We start from the raw sequence: 16,325 nt of genomic DNA, 5'->3' as shown, positions 1-16,325 counted from the left end.
TAGCAATGCTTGTTTCTGTTATATAATGGCAAAGATGAACACAAATAGTAGTTAATCAGGATTTAAAAGCTAATTCAGTTTGAGCACTACAGACAGTTTCGATTTCTTTAATCTCAGCTAATGTCATATTAGTCCTAAAAAATTCTTTACAAGCTGATACGAGATTCTGTACAGCTAGATTTGACAATTCAGTTCTGTTAGTATGGATGCCAACCTCTTGTATCAACCGAAAAAGAGCATCCTTACGAAACCTGTGAGCATTTTCCTCAAGCAAATTCAACCATGCTGAATTAGAGAATGCCTGCAACTCAGGCATGGAATGACTAGTTATACAGGCAAGGGCAGCCATATAGTCGTCATTCTCTAGCTTCATGCAAAACTTTTCTTTGACAAGGGCAGGTGGTGGATTCCTATCTGCCTTGGTCAAGTGATTCCAAGTTGTTTCCAGTAACACTCCCTGGCAATTATGCATAGCTCCCACCAATGAATAAAAATAGAACTGAAGATTAAATTAAACTCCAAACAAGGAGATTCTTTTCCTAGTATTCTGCAAAGGGGAAACACCAAGTGACATGCAGTGCGAGAGACATTTTGGAGATTCTAGTTATGCCAGACCCCATTTGGGAGATTCTGGTTGATGATTAAACATCTTATTCTGGAACTCACATCTGTGTGTAAGCATGCATGCATGTGCACAAAAATAAGAACAAAATAAATAAAAAGGCCACGAGAGACACCCAAGTACATACGTAAAACTTCATAAACACTCTTGAATGATATAGGTAAATTTTTTTTTTTTGAAAAACATATAGATAAAATATTTAAGAGTTAGTATATATATGAAGAGTATATAATCAGAGATCTTTTTTTCCTGGTATGATATCGCTAAAAGATTATCTTTCAAAAACACTGAATTCCTTGGGACGTCACTAAGATGAGTATGGATTGTCAATGTTTTAGACAATGGGTGACAAAGCCGGGCGGATGATGTCATGATGCTCAGAGGAGAAAAATTATAAACAAAAACAAACAAACAAACAAACATGTATGTTTGTGCATGGGTGTGCAAGATTTTTTGTAGGGATTATCTTTGATAATAAATTTCCAACATAACCCAAAACCAAAGTTTAGACCCTTGCATTACCATACTATCAGTTTCACTTTTTCTATTCTTTCAGTGTTGAAGTCCAATATTATAGTTTCTTTGTTCTTTTCATTTTAATTGGCAGCATATCTAGATATCCCTGAAAGTTTAATTACTCCCGTTACTTTCACAGCACTTAATGAACATACACTCCGCTTACAATAGAAATTGAACTAAATCTAATATCTTGGACATAGAGGATCAGATTTGGGTTTTTAAAAAATATTATTTGTTTGTTTTTACTATTAAATTTATATATAGAAAATGTTCCATTCGCTCCAATGGATAAACACCATAACACATAAGTATTATGCCCCATCAAAAACAACAGCAGTAACCATGCCTTACTCTCAAAATTTCAAAATTTCAGGGTGGGCTATGGATCCTCAATCAACTAATCAGAGTCAGACACAGATTATTTCCACCATTATATTCTATCCTAAGCATTAACCTTATGCCATAAAATAGAATAAAGGGGGGAAGGGAAGATACCTTTACAGCTCCAGAAGCATTTAATATCATCCGAAGATGACGTTTTGCATTGAAGTGAAAACCATGGTGCAGCATCCCTCTGTAAATATTCTCAAAATCATCCCACCTTTTTTCTGCAATGCATGCATCCAACATGGTGTTGAATGTGTAGATATCTGGTATCACACGAGCCCTATAATCAGATTTCCTGCTGATATGGTTCCTATCCTCTGACATCATATTGAACAGCTTTTTTGCTTCTTCAAACATCCCATGTTCTAGGTAAGCTTTCAACATTATATTACAACTAACAAGATTTGGGGAGCAAAAGTTTTGCATTTCTTTGAAAATGTAAGCTCCATCTTCAATGTTTCCCGAGTCAATACAAGCTTGAATTAAGCCAGTGTAAGTCACTACTAGAGGCTTATTTGCGACCTTACATATTTTCTCCATCTGTCAAAATAATGAACGTGAAAAAGGTGATCAAACTCTCAGCTGCAACCATGAATGAATACACACACACACACATTCTAGGAAAATAGCTCAGCCAGATGCTAACATTGTAATCATCCATACACTTCTTGTAGATGACTGACAATAAAATTATCAGCTTAGTACTCACATGTGACTTTTGTTAATATGTGGAACAGAAAATCCCAAGAAAAGGGCCAAGGGTACTGTAGGAATGTTGTACTGGGTAGGACAAAAAACAAAGGTCCCACATTATATGCTATATTGCATTCCATTTAGTTTGCGGATCAAAGAAGCAGAAAGAAACCTGTATATTTTGACCAGCACACTCACCCCCCCCCCCCCCCCCCAAAAAAAAAAAAAAAAAACTTAAGTGGCTTGATCCAGAGGTAATGCTGCTCATCCACCTTGCATATATTATACTTTATTATGTGATAGGGAAAGCACGCTATGTGAAAATAAACTATAAGTGAAAGTGTATGATATGCCAAAAAAAAAAGAAAACAATTAGTAAGGAACCACTATGAAAGGTAGACAAGGGAGAACAATAGTTCAAACATTATATAGATTAGCCAATGATTCATCAACACTCAAGACAATGAAATCCTATAATATTAATTAAGATAGCTCACACTCAACTCAACTCAATTCAATTAAACTTAACTACGGCTTAATCCCAATAAATTGGAATTGGCCATGGATTCTCATTAACCAATGGGGGATTGGTTATATGTAATCTTTCCCCCTCTTATTATATGAATCACGCCCACCTCAATCTCTTTATCCCTGTAAATTATTAATCCAAAATACCGGTTTTCTACTTTTACTAAAATTGCAATCTACATACTCAGTTCTAGTCCCACTCAACCTAAGGCCCTCTAGATTCCGAAGTCTCCAAACTTCCAACTTGAAATTAATTCCTACCCTCGTGTCATCAACTAACACGAAATCATCCGCAAAAAAACAAATACAAAGGAATCTCATCCTGAATCGATCTAATAAAATCATCTATAACTAGTGCAAAGAGATAAGGACTCACTATTATTATCATTCCCTATCCTCACCTAATGGTCTGTCCTTCCTATGAAAGATGGTGTGGTGTTCGAAAGTCCCATCTAGGGTTCCCTACTTTTCTTCAACTGCTGCACTAGGGAAGATCTTTTTTTTTTTTTTTTTTATATATAAGTAATAAAATATATTAAAAAGAAGAAGGATTTCACCTGAGTATATAGGAACTATACATCAGGGACAAAAACAAATCAAGTGCATAAATTACAAAAGTCCATGAAACCATGGACTAAAGAAAAAGAACGAAAGCCTAACACTGCAACCCAGTCCAAAAGAGTCTTAAGGAAGAAGAGTTTAAGATTTGAGACTGATCTCTCTAAATCCTCAAAATACCGGTTATTCCTCTCTCGCCAAATGCACCACATCAAACAATAGGGCATAGCCACCCAAATAACAGCATTCCAATGCCTCCCAAACTTTCCTTGCCAACAAGCCACAGCTCCACCACTGTTTTCGACATAACCCAAGGAATGCCAAACAAAGTAAACACCATAGACCACAAATCAAAAGCAAGAGGGTAATGGATAAGGAGGTGGTCTACTGATTCCCCATTTCTTTTACACATACAACACCAATCCAAAATCAAAACCTTCTGTTTCCTAAGATTATCTAGGGAAGATCTTATCTATTGACAATCTCCGGAAGAGAGATATTTTGATCTTGGGTTGGTGCAGCGTGTGCAAAAAATGGGGGGAGTTTGTGGATCACCTACTCCTTCATTGTCCTATAGCTTTGGAGCTATGGACTGGCATTCTGTTTATTTGGCCTTCATTGGGCTATGCCAAAAAGAGTCATTGATATGGTTGCAGCTTGGTAGGGGTCCCTCGGCAAGCACAGAACATAGGCCTTTGGAGAATTGTGCCACATTGAATTATGTGGTGTCTTTGGAAATAATGGAATTCTAGAAGTTTTGAGGGATGCGAACGGAATATCCTTGAAATTAAGGCCTTCTTCCATCGTACTTTGTAGGATTGGAGTGCTGCTTTTATTTCTCCTTTGATCATTGTATTTTGACATGACTGTACTTCTCTCTTAGTACACCGCTGGTATACTTCTAATACATTTTACATAACTTATCAAAAAAAAAATATAAGGACTCAACGTTAATACTTGATGTATACCTATTTTGACAGGAAAGGAAACTCATTCGTGATTCCTCTACTAGTTCACACACTAATTGTCACTCTAACATAAAAATAATCACATTAATCGCCTTGTGATAAGATTAGCTCAAATCTGAGTCAATAATTTTAGGACACTTAGTTCTGTCTTGACTATAACCATTGTAATGTTCTAGTGGTTTACACTATTAAGTAGCATTTTATTATTTATTTAATTGACTGACTATATTTGGTGTGAATTTCATTTTGATTTTATTTCTGAATTTAATGTAATTGATTATATTGTTTTTTTCCTTATTTGTTGTAACCTTTTTTTGGGATAAATAACGAAATTGTATTAATCAAAGATCCAGGTACACCGGGGGTGTACATGGGCTGTACATCAAACTCTTACATTACAAAGATCAAGCATTTCTGAAAAATTAGAACATGGAAAAAGTTATAAAACCAAACTCTAATCCAGCAAGGTGTGGAGAAGGAAAGATTTAATTTTCCAGATGCAGGAAGCTCTACTTTAAGGACACAGGATAACATTATCAGACATTGAATTTGATGGAATGATATGGAATTAAGATTTTTCTCTCCGGGTTGGGGGTGATTCCAAGCTACAAAGCCTAGGGTTTTAGGCAGCTCTAGGTGGTGAAACCTAGAGTTGTTAGGTTTTTCCCTTCTTTCGTAGTCTAGCATTCTCCATGTTGCATCAACTTGGTATTAAAGAAAAAATTGACCTTAATTCAAGAAGCATCATTAGAAACCATCAAAATTTACCAACCATCACAACCACCACCTTCCACAATAGACTAGCCCTTAAACAGCAACCTACCATATGAATGAGAACCCACCACCACCAAGCCGTTGTGAACCAACCTTCAAAGCACACAATCGGATTACAACAAGTCAAACCGCCACAATAACAAAATCCAAACACTCAAAGCTTCAAAACCTAGCCACCACTGAACCCCAACCAAGCTGCCAACCCTGAACCAGAACACTGCCAGAATGCCAGCTTACCCACCATTGCATCATGACCAAAGACCCTCACCAAGAACCAAAAAGGAAGAGAGAAAGAAGCGTTAAGCAGACACCCATAACCCAATTTGGGCACCAATCAACTCCATGAGCTTTCAATTATCGCTACAAACCAGTGACCCAACTTTCTCAACCCCTGCTCAATACAATTGGAATCTCCCAGCTGGACCATGAGCACGTTGTAGGAGACACTTATTTGCATTTAGCGACACGTTGTGGGAGACACGCTTAATTGTCCTGTGGTCTTCGCAAGTTATGCTGAACCTTATGAAGTAAAAATTGTGTAGTTTTAAAGGTCTAGCTATGTGTCATAGGGTTAAAAGGAAAGTTTTTAATTTGAGTTTTATTTAACAAGTTACAGTCAAAATTGTAAATACTGCAAGTCAGGCTAAGTAAGGGTATTTTGGTAGTTAGTTGAGTAGAGGTCGAGCATTGTTGTGGTGGCAAGTGCCTTCCAATCATTGTAGTATAGTTAAGTGTATAATTTCTAGGAGATCCTAAGTATCTTTTTTTTTTTTTTTTTTTTAAAGTCCAACTTAATATTTTCTTAGGTTTTTAGTTTACTAGTTAAACTAGGGATTTCTAATACTACTTCCTCTTTTTTGGGGATAAGTAAGAAAAAAATTTATTAAAAAAGACTACTTTATGCGAAAAGATCACAAAGCAGCCAGGGATTACTAATACTACTATAAAACAAAGTCTTCATATATTATTTGTTCTCAATGTACTAAGAGATAAATGGAATTAATAATGTATGTTTTGTCACTTTTGTGCATTGAGGTATGTTGACCTTCAAGGTTATTGTTCACATGTTGTTGGCAGATTCAATTTTAGTTTTTTCTCACTTCTTTTGCAACCCTAAATCAGATATTTTCCCTTATTTACTACAACCCTAGTCATTCTTGAAGCCTAACCCCTCTTTCTAAAAGTTCTAACCCTAACTCCACAAATTTTCTGACCACAAGAACAAATAGACAAATCCCCTGGTTTGTCCTACATTAGTTTTGTAATTGAAAACCAAGCAAAGAAGTGTTAGTTTTGGTTGTAATCTAAATACAGCAATGAAGAGAGAGAGAGCACTAACTACTTCCTAAGTAGCATTATCTTCTTGAATTACCAACTTTTCTAGTCATACAACTCCCAGAGCATTAAGAGAAGTTTTGTCCAAGCTTTTTAGCACTTAATAGCTACATGGTCACTAAAGCAAGATGAAGTGCCAGCCTACCAAAGCTTAAATACATAAAAGGAACGTCCACATAAAAAATGTAAATGTAAGATATAGCTTAACAAAAGTACCAGCTTCAATGCTTCTTGGCACCTTCCAGCAGTACAAAGACAGCGAGCCAGGTCATAATAAAGAGCTGCAGAACCTACTATTCCTCGCCTTTCCATGTGTTGAACAGCCAAAAGAGCTTCATCTGTTTTTCCTTCTTTCCAAAGTGTATTCACAACCACTGTTTACAACAGAAGTCATTGCCATAATGTAACCAAACATGATAGCATGTAAAAGAAAAGAAGCTAAGTAAAATACCTTTATATGTTAAAGCATTTGGAATAGAAAATTTCTGCAATTTTCTGAAAAACTCATGAACTAAGTTGTACTTGCCACATGCAAACATCACCTGCTCAAGCAATTAAAAGGGATATTCAGCATAAAGCTGCAAAATATCTTCATATATATTATAAATTTATTAAAGAAGAGGATCTACCTTATGTGCTCAGGAAACATACATAAAGTGCTCCTAGAGAACAGCAATAATTGAGAGTTGCAATCTAAAAGAATGAGAATCAATGGAATCTAAAATAGAATGTATCTCAGCAGGGCCCAAAACACGGAAACATTCTAACAATGTTCTTATAAACGAGGATTTCAGCTAGTTTCATAAACCCAGTATAATATTTTTATTTCTCAAGCAGAAGTGGCAGTTCAGTTGCATATTTTATGAACCCAGACTACCGTGTTGTCAAATTATGTTTGAGCTCCCAAATAAGATATCAAATGGAGCACATAACTATATAAGTCAGATAAGATCGTATTGGATGTGAAAATGGTCACTTTCATTGTGATAGAAGGAAAAGCTAGTTCAACAACGTTTATATAGTTTTGGGCCAATAGCAAGCAATTCTACACATTTCTTTTGTATAATAACTAAACACTACAAGAAAAAAAATCCCACATGGCAACTTCAGAAATTGCATGCTGGAAGGATACATATTCATGCATATCAGGAAATCAATTGAAAAACCACAATCATCTTAGTATTTTAATAAACAATTTTCACAAGAAAGAAGTAAACTAAGTACCATGCCATTAAAGTGTTACTTTAATAGTGAAAGAACAGACCACAAGAAAGCAACTAATGGCAGCTATTACCTCCATGACAAGTCCATATGTTGTAGAAGAGGGCTTTTGGCCTTGTTGCTTTAACTGCTGCAAAACCCAGAATGCTCCTTCCCATTTTTCCTGCTGGACACAGGCATTTAGGACCTGTAATGAAGAGACATATAAATCATATAAGTGAGATAATTTGGTAAAACTATTTTATAACTAAACCATACATTAAAAATGGTTTGAAGCTGTTTCCAGTTTGAAGGTTAATCTAGGCAAGTCAAAGTTGGAACGAAGACAAACAGGATGGAAGTGATTGTATCTCTTGAAAGGGGGTAGCGATACTTTAATAAAAAGAACTTTTTCAAATCCACCCACTTACTTCTTATCTCTGTTTCCTATTCCAGCTGGTGTGACTCATCATATTGAAAAATATGGCACAATTTTTCATGAAGAGGGTTGGGTAATGAACCCAAACTTCAGCAGAATTTCTTAGGGGTGGTATGGGGGATGAACCCAAATTTCATTCAATTAAATGGGCTACTATTTATGCTCCACTTTCTTCTAGTGGTTTGGGGATCAGAAATCTGAGACTTTTTAATGAAGCTTTGCTTGGGAAGTGGTTGTGGAGATTTGGGTTTGAACGGGATGTTCTTTGGCAGCAAGTGATAGAGGCAAAGTATGGATGTGTGTGGGGTGGTTGGTGTACTGGTGCGGTATCTGGTCCCTATGGTGTAAGTTTGTGGAAAAATATTAGTCAAGGTTGTCCTTCTTTGTCTCATTTTATTCTGTATGAAATTGGTGATGGTAGATCATTTAGTGTTACATTGCTCTAGTGCTAGAGAGTTGTGGTCTATGGTATTTAGCCTCTTTGGAATTCAGTGGGCAATGCCTAAAGGAGTAACAGAGCTGCTAGCTTGTTGGTAGGTTGGGTTGGGGCAGTATCAGTGCATAGAAATTTGGAAGGCGATTCTTCACCATTTAATGTGGTGTCTTTGGCGGGAGACGAATTCCAAATGTTTTGAGGGCTGCGAATGGAATCCATTGGATCTGAAGTTGATGTTTCTTCAAACTTTATTTGATTGGATGGTTGCATACAGCTGGTTGTCTTTTTCTACTCTCTTAGATCAGATTGATCATTGCACTTTTAGAATTCAATTGTCGGTATAACTTTACTATACTCCCTATAAACTTTGGCTATGCCTCAATATATTATCATTTACTTTATCTATCTAAAAAAATATCTTGGGCTATGCCTATGCCTTATATTATTGATTCAACAAAGTCTGTTACACATCCAAAAAAAAAAAAAATCACTTACACTTTAGAAAGTGTAGAATCAGTGAAAGAAAATTACCATCTGACAATTTCAAGAATTCTGTCATACTTTAGTTGTAGCTCAAAGATTTAACAATTTCTAAAATAATAATAATTTTTAATTTCTATCTTCAAAAGTATGTCATGTAACAGGTATAGAAACTATCCAATCATGCAGGTATGCACCAGTGAAGCAAATACAGACCATTATCTTTTGCAGATTGAGCTCAATCGAGTATTACTCACCGCATTGTAAACCATGATATCTGGTTCCAACTCTGGGTCCCACTTCCCAATTACCCCGGTTTTGAACTTCTTCTTGGGAGGAGATCGCATACTATCAATTACATCAAAAAGTTCCTTCAAATACCCCGCTTTTCCAAGGGTGACAGCAATACATTGATAAGCAACTAAATCAGGATATGTAGACACTTGTTGCTGGAGAGAAATTAAACAAAAACAAATAAATAAATTGTATTTTCTCTCAAAGCTTTCTCTTTCCTCTTAGCAAGGTGTATTGCACAAGCAGAAAGCATGCTATATGCAAAAAAAATATATGTATAATACCTGCATTGAATGAAAGACATTGAGTGCCTCCACAGGTCTATTCGCCTTTCCAAGTACATCAAGTGCAGTAGTGTATATAAATCTACAAAATGAAGAGGAAACATAGTCAAAAGACCCTTTCTGTACAACGACCATTATCTTAACCCACTAGAGCCAAATAGTATTTCCGGAACCACTTGCTTACTAGATTTTATATATATATAAGTACCACCTGCTTACTTGAAAATGTTAAAAGATCCCAATAGAAAGGTTCCAAGAAAGGTACTTTCAAGATATTACAATCCCAAGCAATTAAATTCAACTCACCATTATTCTTATACAGAAAATTCTTAAAATAGGGAAGTAGTTAATGCAAATGCCTTCCATACAAGTTTGGCCCAAACAAGGTTTGTTAGAAGCTAGCAATGAGTAGCGGTTTTGAGGTTAGAGGTTTCTATCTTTCTTTCTACCCTCCTATTATTTCCTTCCCTTGGAGGTTGGTGTGGCAATCGAAGGTTCCTCCAAGGGTGGCTTTCTTTTCATGGTCAGCTTCTTTAGGTAAGATTCTTATAACTGAGTAACCTTTTTTTTTTTGATAAGTAAGAATGTTATATAAACGAATGGCTACTCTATGCATAACCTTCACAAAAGGCATGTTATTGTTCTTGATTAGTGTTACATGTGTAAGAGGTGTAGGGAGTCGGCGGATCATCTTTTGTTTCATTGCCCTATAGCTTTTGAGCTGTGGTCTTTGGTGTTTTGATTGTTTGGTCTTCATTGGGTTATGCCACAAAAGGTAATTCAATTACTTTGAGTCTTGGCAAGGTAAATTCGGAGACACCGCAATATTGATTTTTGGAGACTTGTGCCGCATTGCTAGATGTGGTGTATTTGGAGTGAAAGAAATGCAAGATGCTTTGATGGCTGTGAGCGGTCTTGTCAAAGATTAAGTCTTTTTTCTTACATATTCTCCTTGTACGGAGTGTGGCTCTGTCGCATTTTTCTTGTTTTTCCCTTCTTGTTTTTCTTGTTTTACTTGATTATTATAATTTTGGTTCTTGATTTTTGCCCCCACAGTACATCCCCAATGTACTCGGGTTGGCTATTTTTTTCTTAATAAAATTTTCCATTACCTATAAAAAAAAAAAAAAAAAAAAAAAAAAGACTTCCATACAAGTATTGTTAACCTAGATCACACCACTAATAGAAATAAAATAAAATTATACTTAAAACACCAATCTATCGCAAGAACATATGACAATCTAGTACTTACTAACAATAGTAATAATAATCACGTATATTATTTTGTTTGTTGAGCATTGAAACTTATTGCCTTGCCTTATCAACCTTGTTTGAAATATTTTTGGGGTCTTAATTCTTACATAAGCTCCTTAACTGAATCTAGCAGGCTCTTATTTTTTTTTATATAGAGTGAACTTCAATATACTTACCAATTAGGGGTTTTTATTTTGATATTCCTTGCAACATAAATATAAATCCGAGCCAATACAACTATATAGACAAAAAGATAAAGATACTGGCACAAAATAACAATATGAGAAACATTCTTGCATGAGTACACGAGTAAATGTACTTCAGAAAATCATTTAAGGGCTGTTTGGCATTGCAATCAAGAAGCATTGTAATAACCTTTTCCTTAAAAGTTCACCAAAAAGACCAAAAGAAAAAGATATATGTACTAGACATATATGTATGTATGTAAATACACATACATACATACATACATTACACTTTTCCACCCTAAACTATTACCCCAATTACACCTACCTCCCTGAACTATCTAAGTACATGCTTGACCCCACAAAGTTATAAATTTGTTTCAATTTCCGCCCTGCAGTCTAATTTTGTGTTATGTCTGACAGATTTTAACATTGAAAGACCTATTTACCCCTCTATCCAAAACAAAAAACTAGGGGGTAAATTGGTATTTCAATACTGAATTTTGTTAGAGTTAACATTAAAACAAACAGCAGAGAATTAAGTATAACGTATTTTTTAAATTGGGGTGTTGATTGTGTGTTTCAATAGTTCAAGGGGTTAGGTATAATCGAGGTGATACTTTATTGTGGAAAAGTATAATTTGTCCATCTATATGGGCAAACCTATTATGTATGTATAAGGATAAACTATTTTATAACTACTCAAACAAGCCAAAAATTGGTTGAAGCAAGTTCAAAACAGATTTTCCTCATAAATATGCAAGGACCTCCATCAGGACCTTTATTTTATTGGTACCTCTATATTTTTATAAGTAATAAAGATTTTCATTAATAAATAGGAATCTCTAAAGGAATGGCCTTCAAAAGATGGCACCTATCCCAAAAAAAAGAGAGAGAGAGAAGTAGCTTCCTAAAGATGACTGCTGAAGATTCAAGTTTTGATTGGTACCTCCTTGAGGACCATTACCACCAAAGCCACTACCACCTTCGCCATCAATATTGCAACTTCTATGCAACAGTAACATCATCAACCAGGGCTAATGTTAGTAAATCCTAACACCACAACAACAATTACCATGGCCTGCTCTGATGCAGTTGACATAACGACAAAAAGTGCAACTAACTACACAAGATCATCAATCCCACCCTGATCAGATCCATTTTAATCCATTCTACCAACTCTAAACCCATTAGAACATACTCTGTAATCAAACAGTGCAACTAACTACACAAGATCATCAATCCCACCCTGATCAGATCCATTTTAATCCATTCTACCAACTCTAAACCCATTAGAACATACTCTGTAATCAAACGCTTCATCCAAATACATAGTTCAAAACTTTGTATTAATGTCCTGTCATGCATTGAATACAAGGCTTGACTCTTTTCTCTAAGAGAGCTAAAGCTAAATCATCCAATTGTAACACTTTCTCTAGAAATTCTGTCATGACATTTATGTACAACCTGTAAAATGATTGGAAACAATGTAGTTCTTTTTTTAATATAAGTAATTTGAAACAATATAGTTTGATTGTTTAAAGGAAGTTTTGCGCTCAATGTAATTGTGGTGCCATTTCAAAACACATGTAACCTACAACAAAATTCATTACTCAAATGCTTAATATTCATAATACTAATTACAGAAAAGAAGTCTCAAAAAAAATTACAGAAAAGAAAAGAAAAGAAAATGCTCTTTTAAAACATGTGTAATGTTCATCAGAGAGACCAAAAAAAGGGAAAAAGATACCTGGGCCTGTGGGATTTGAAGCGCTCACGCATCTGAAGCCACTCAACGACTTGTAGCACCCGCCTCCAATTTCCTAGTTTTCCCAATATCTGGATAACCCTCAATATAGAATGATCACAGAATCGGATCCTTGCACTTCGCATTGTCTTTGTAAACATCCATTCAGGCATGTCTACATCTGCACCATTCAACCTGTTAAAATAAACTACTTTAACATTAACCAAATCATGAGAATTAATATTTAAGATAAGTTAGAATTAGATAATGAGATATTTAGATTGGTCTCATAAAACAAAGAAAGATAAGACTTATCCAAGACATGACAAGCACAGCAGCAAGTGTCATCAATATGCATTTGGAGGGGTACAAACTGCAGAGAATACTGTTTAAAAATTACAATTATTTCTTTCTAAAAAATCAAGCTTCATAGCAGTAAATTTTCTCCACACAAGTATTAAATCTTAACAAATACCTAAAAAGTTCATTTTCTTGTTTTATCATTTCAGATTATGGATCACATTATCAAACAAAATTATATACTAACTCCTCATAACACCTAAATTTTGTTTGCCAAAATTAGTGAGATAATATCAACATCAAAAAAGTTCCCATGACCAGTCCACTATAATTAGTATTCATAACTGGTCCTTTAAACATGCCATCAAAATATTGTCGACAAAAATTCCAATTCACGACGCAAAGAACTCATAGATAAAATTTGTAAATCAGTCTAAATATGGAAGCTCATGGATTCACATGAGACAAGTGACATTAACATATCAAGACTATATAAAGATATACATGATGGACCTCATTATCTAACAAAAGACCAGAATATATTCCCATTACAATATTTTGGAGCATGCAGGTCTACATCTAACTAGAGAGAACTAAAACCAAACTGCAAGACATAATAAAAGTTGTTAATATTACGTCTAATTATGAGTTAAACATTATATTGAAAACAAAACAAAATAGAAATAAATTCATCCAAAACTAGGGACACTACGAGGAAAAAAAGGAGAGCAACAGACTGCTTTGCTAGCTTCTGGATTCTCTCTTCCATCTCCATCCGTGAAACTCGTGGCTTGTCCACAACGTCACTGAATTCATCAAAATTCTTGAAGGCAGCTCTTTCCTCATCTGCGCCATTACCATCAATTCTTTCAGAGAAAGAGTGACCTCTTCTGGTTAGTGTTCCTTTTTCACGCAAAAAATCATTATTAGCAACTTCTTCAACTTGAAAGTACTTCCTCTCTCGTCTGCCATGCCTATCAATTCCAGCACCAATTTTCTCTCCCTTAAAGGTTTTATTGATTGATCTGTCATCCCACTGGCTATTATCAGTCCCCTTCTGTCTCAACATGCCCCAGGAACTTGCATCACTAACAATTTCCCCATTATTAGCAACTTCTTCAACTTGCAAGTACTTCCTCTCTCGTCTGCCATGCCTATCAATTCCAGCACCAATTTTCTCTCCCTTCAAGGTTTTATTGATTGATTTGTCATCCCACTGGCTATTATCAGTCCCCTTCTGTGTCAACATGCCCCAGGAACTTGCATCACCAACAATTTCCCCTTCTAGTTTGATACTATGGCGCTGTCTTTGAACAGGAACTAATGCCTTTGACACTTTTTGTACCCTCCAAGCCTTTGTACTTTTACCCAAGTTGGAGTCCTCCAATTTCTGTTGAATACCACTAGTCTGATGTTGCTTCATTAATTTTCCACTTATATGGCCTTCATTGGTATCAATTTCATCAACAAATTCTTTACTTGCTTTCCCCTTGTAACCAAGCTTACCCCTTCTAACCTGACTTTCCTTGCTCGCGATCCCATAATCCTTCTTAGATAACCCTTCATGTTTTACAACTTTTATCACCTTTTCTTGATCCAAAATGCTTTTCTTTTTCTCAAATTCCTTCAATTCTACAGTTCCTTTATCTCCTTCCATTGTTGGTGTCCTAAAAAGACCCTTTTCTGTATCATTGGGCTTCTGTTTTTTCAACGTATTATTATTATTATTATTATCAGCTTGCTTCCTTTCCCTACGAACTCTAACAGACTCCATAGCCTTCAAATACTCATTGAAGGACGGCTTAAACTGAAGCTCCTTCTCCAGAATCCCACCACCCACCAACCTATTATCCTTATCAGACTCTCCCTTCAACAAAGCATTAATTGCTCTATTGTTTTGTACTTTAACACCAAAAACATGGACCTTCTTCACAGTTAGACCAACAGGGAAGATGGGTCTCCGAGGAATCAGAACCCCATTGAAAGAAAACGAACTCCAGGTACAATTTGAAGCAAAAATTCCGTTTCTTTCAAAATAAGAGACACCCATTTGAGCATTCGTTAAAATACCATTGCAAAAAGCATAAACAACAACAAAAGGAAGCCGATGAGAATTCAAGTTTTAAGAAACTCAAACAAGCTTTTGAACTTACAGGAACAATTTGGCTACAAGGAAAATTGTCTCAGTTTCACTTCCACTCCCACGCACAGCCTGCCAGTGCCTCTGAAAGATAAAATATTTAAGGTTGCTCTGTCTGACTCGGGCTGTTCTGGTTTGTTTTTTTGGGGGGCAGAATGGGCTATGAACTTTTGATTGGGCTCAATAACTTGGCCCAGAAAATTGAAATTTTGATGGGCTACGGGCGACCCAATTGCAAGTTAGGTTTCATAGTCGATATGAGCCTAAAGTTTGACCACGGCGATAAGGACTGCGAACTGTGGTTGGAGAGCGAAGGCACACTGTCAGAGGACCAAAAGCAGTCTGGCCCGTTTGGCGTTTACTCAGTCCATCTCGCCAGAATGTTGTGTCCGTTCCAAATCCAAGAAGGTTCCTTGACTTTGTCTTTTCTTCCTTTTTTTTTTTCCCTTTTTTTTTTTTTTAATTCCTTTCTTTTTTTTTGCTGAATGTTTTTTTTTTTTAAATTCCTTTCTTTTGTGTTCGTATTATACCCCTTTATTTTTCAATTTTTTTTTTTTTTGAAAAAAAGTTTTGCGTTCTTTTAACTTTTTATCCTCTTTTTATTTGTTTTTAATAAAAAAAATCATTCATATATATTTTTTAATAAAAATATAATTTATCAAGTTGGACATAATGATAAATTCGTACAAACTTTATTTTTTATCTTCCCAATTTTTTTCTTAATCAAATAAAAAAAAAAATCATCCATCTACTTTTCTACCATTCACTTTCTACCTTCTCGTCCAAACATATATGAGAAAAAATATTTTCTACATTTTCATTTTTCTATTCTCTCTTCATTTTCTACCCTTCTACTTTTCTACTTCTCTATCAAAGCATCTAAGGTTGGTTTGTCTAATTCATAGTGCTCATTGACTCGGGTTGTTCTTTTTTTTTTTTTTTTTTGGCAAAATGGGTTATGAAGTTTTGATTATGCTCAATAACTTAGCCCAAAAAATTGAAATTTTGATGAGCTATTTAAGGCGACGGGCAACCCAATTGCAAGATAGGTTTCATATTCACACATCACAACTCACTTCTCACAAGACAAGACCCAAAAGCTCAACTTTACAATTTCAAGATATAACTGAAATAGTGTCTTTACAATTTCAATTAGACTATACAAAGTTTACCGCATTATAA

At 35.4% G+C, this 16,325-nt stretch overlaps 1 protein-coding gene across 3 annotated transcripts; it reads right to left on the bottom strand.

Moving 5' to 3' along the window:
* Nucleotides 1–15,544, bottom strand: LOC126726784 (pentatricopeptide repeat-containing protein At1g30610, chloroplastic-like). 3 transcript variants are annotated; one of them, XM_050432138.1, is made up of 10 exons: nt 14,194–15,542; nt 13,741–14,013; nt 12,707–12,898; nt 9,518–9,599; nt 9,197–9,388; nt 7,679–7,792; nt 6,836–6,926; nt 6,601–6,758; nt 1,637–2,068; nt 1–457 (listed from the first exon to the last, which is right to left on the bottom strand). In XM_050432138.1, exons 1-10 carry the CDS (start codon nt 15,051–15,053, stop codon nt 56–58), a joined length of 2,796 nt encoding a protein of 931 aa, XP_050288095.1. In that variant the 5' UTR covers nt 15,054–15,542; the 3' UTR covers nt 1–55. The 3 variants fall into 3 exon arrangements, with proteins under 3 accessions (XP_050288095.1, XP_050288094.1, XP_050288096.1); XM_050432137.1 differs by having other exon boundaries at nt 13,741–15,541; XM_050432139.1 differs by having other exon boundaries at nt 400–547; nt 13,741–15,544.
* Between the last annotated feature and the right edge of the window lie 781 nt (nt 15,545–16,325).

This window comes from Quercus robur, chromosome 5 (assembly GCF_932294415.1).
Source record: "Quercus robur chromosome 5, dhQueRobu3.1, whole genome shotgun sequence".
Classification (NCBI taxonomy): domain Eukaryota; kingdom Viridiplantae; phylum Streptophyta; class Magnoliopsida; order Fagales; family Fagaceae; genus Quercus; species Quercus robur.
The sequence above is the reverse complement of the archived record's forward strand: the minus strand, read 5'-3'. Positions and strand labels throughout refer to the sequence as shown.

Excerpts from the sequence above, each read along its gene's own strand:
- LOC126726784 (XM_050432137.1), bottom strand. The coding sequence starts at position 15,053 with ATGGGTGTCTCTTATTTTGAAAGAAACGGAATTTTTGCTTCAAATTGT. Across the intron at positions 7,793-9,196 it reads ATATCATGGTTTACAATGCG|GTCCTAAATGCCTGTGTCCA; the intron begins GTGAGTAATACT and ends TCTTCATTACAG. Across the intron at positions 6,759-6,835 it reads AAATGCTTTAACATATAAAG|TGGTTGTGAATACACTTTGG; the intron begins GTATTTTACTTA and ends TGTTGTAAACAG.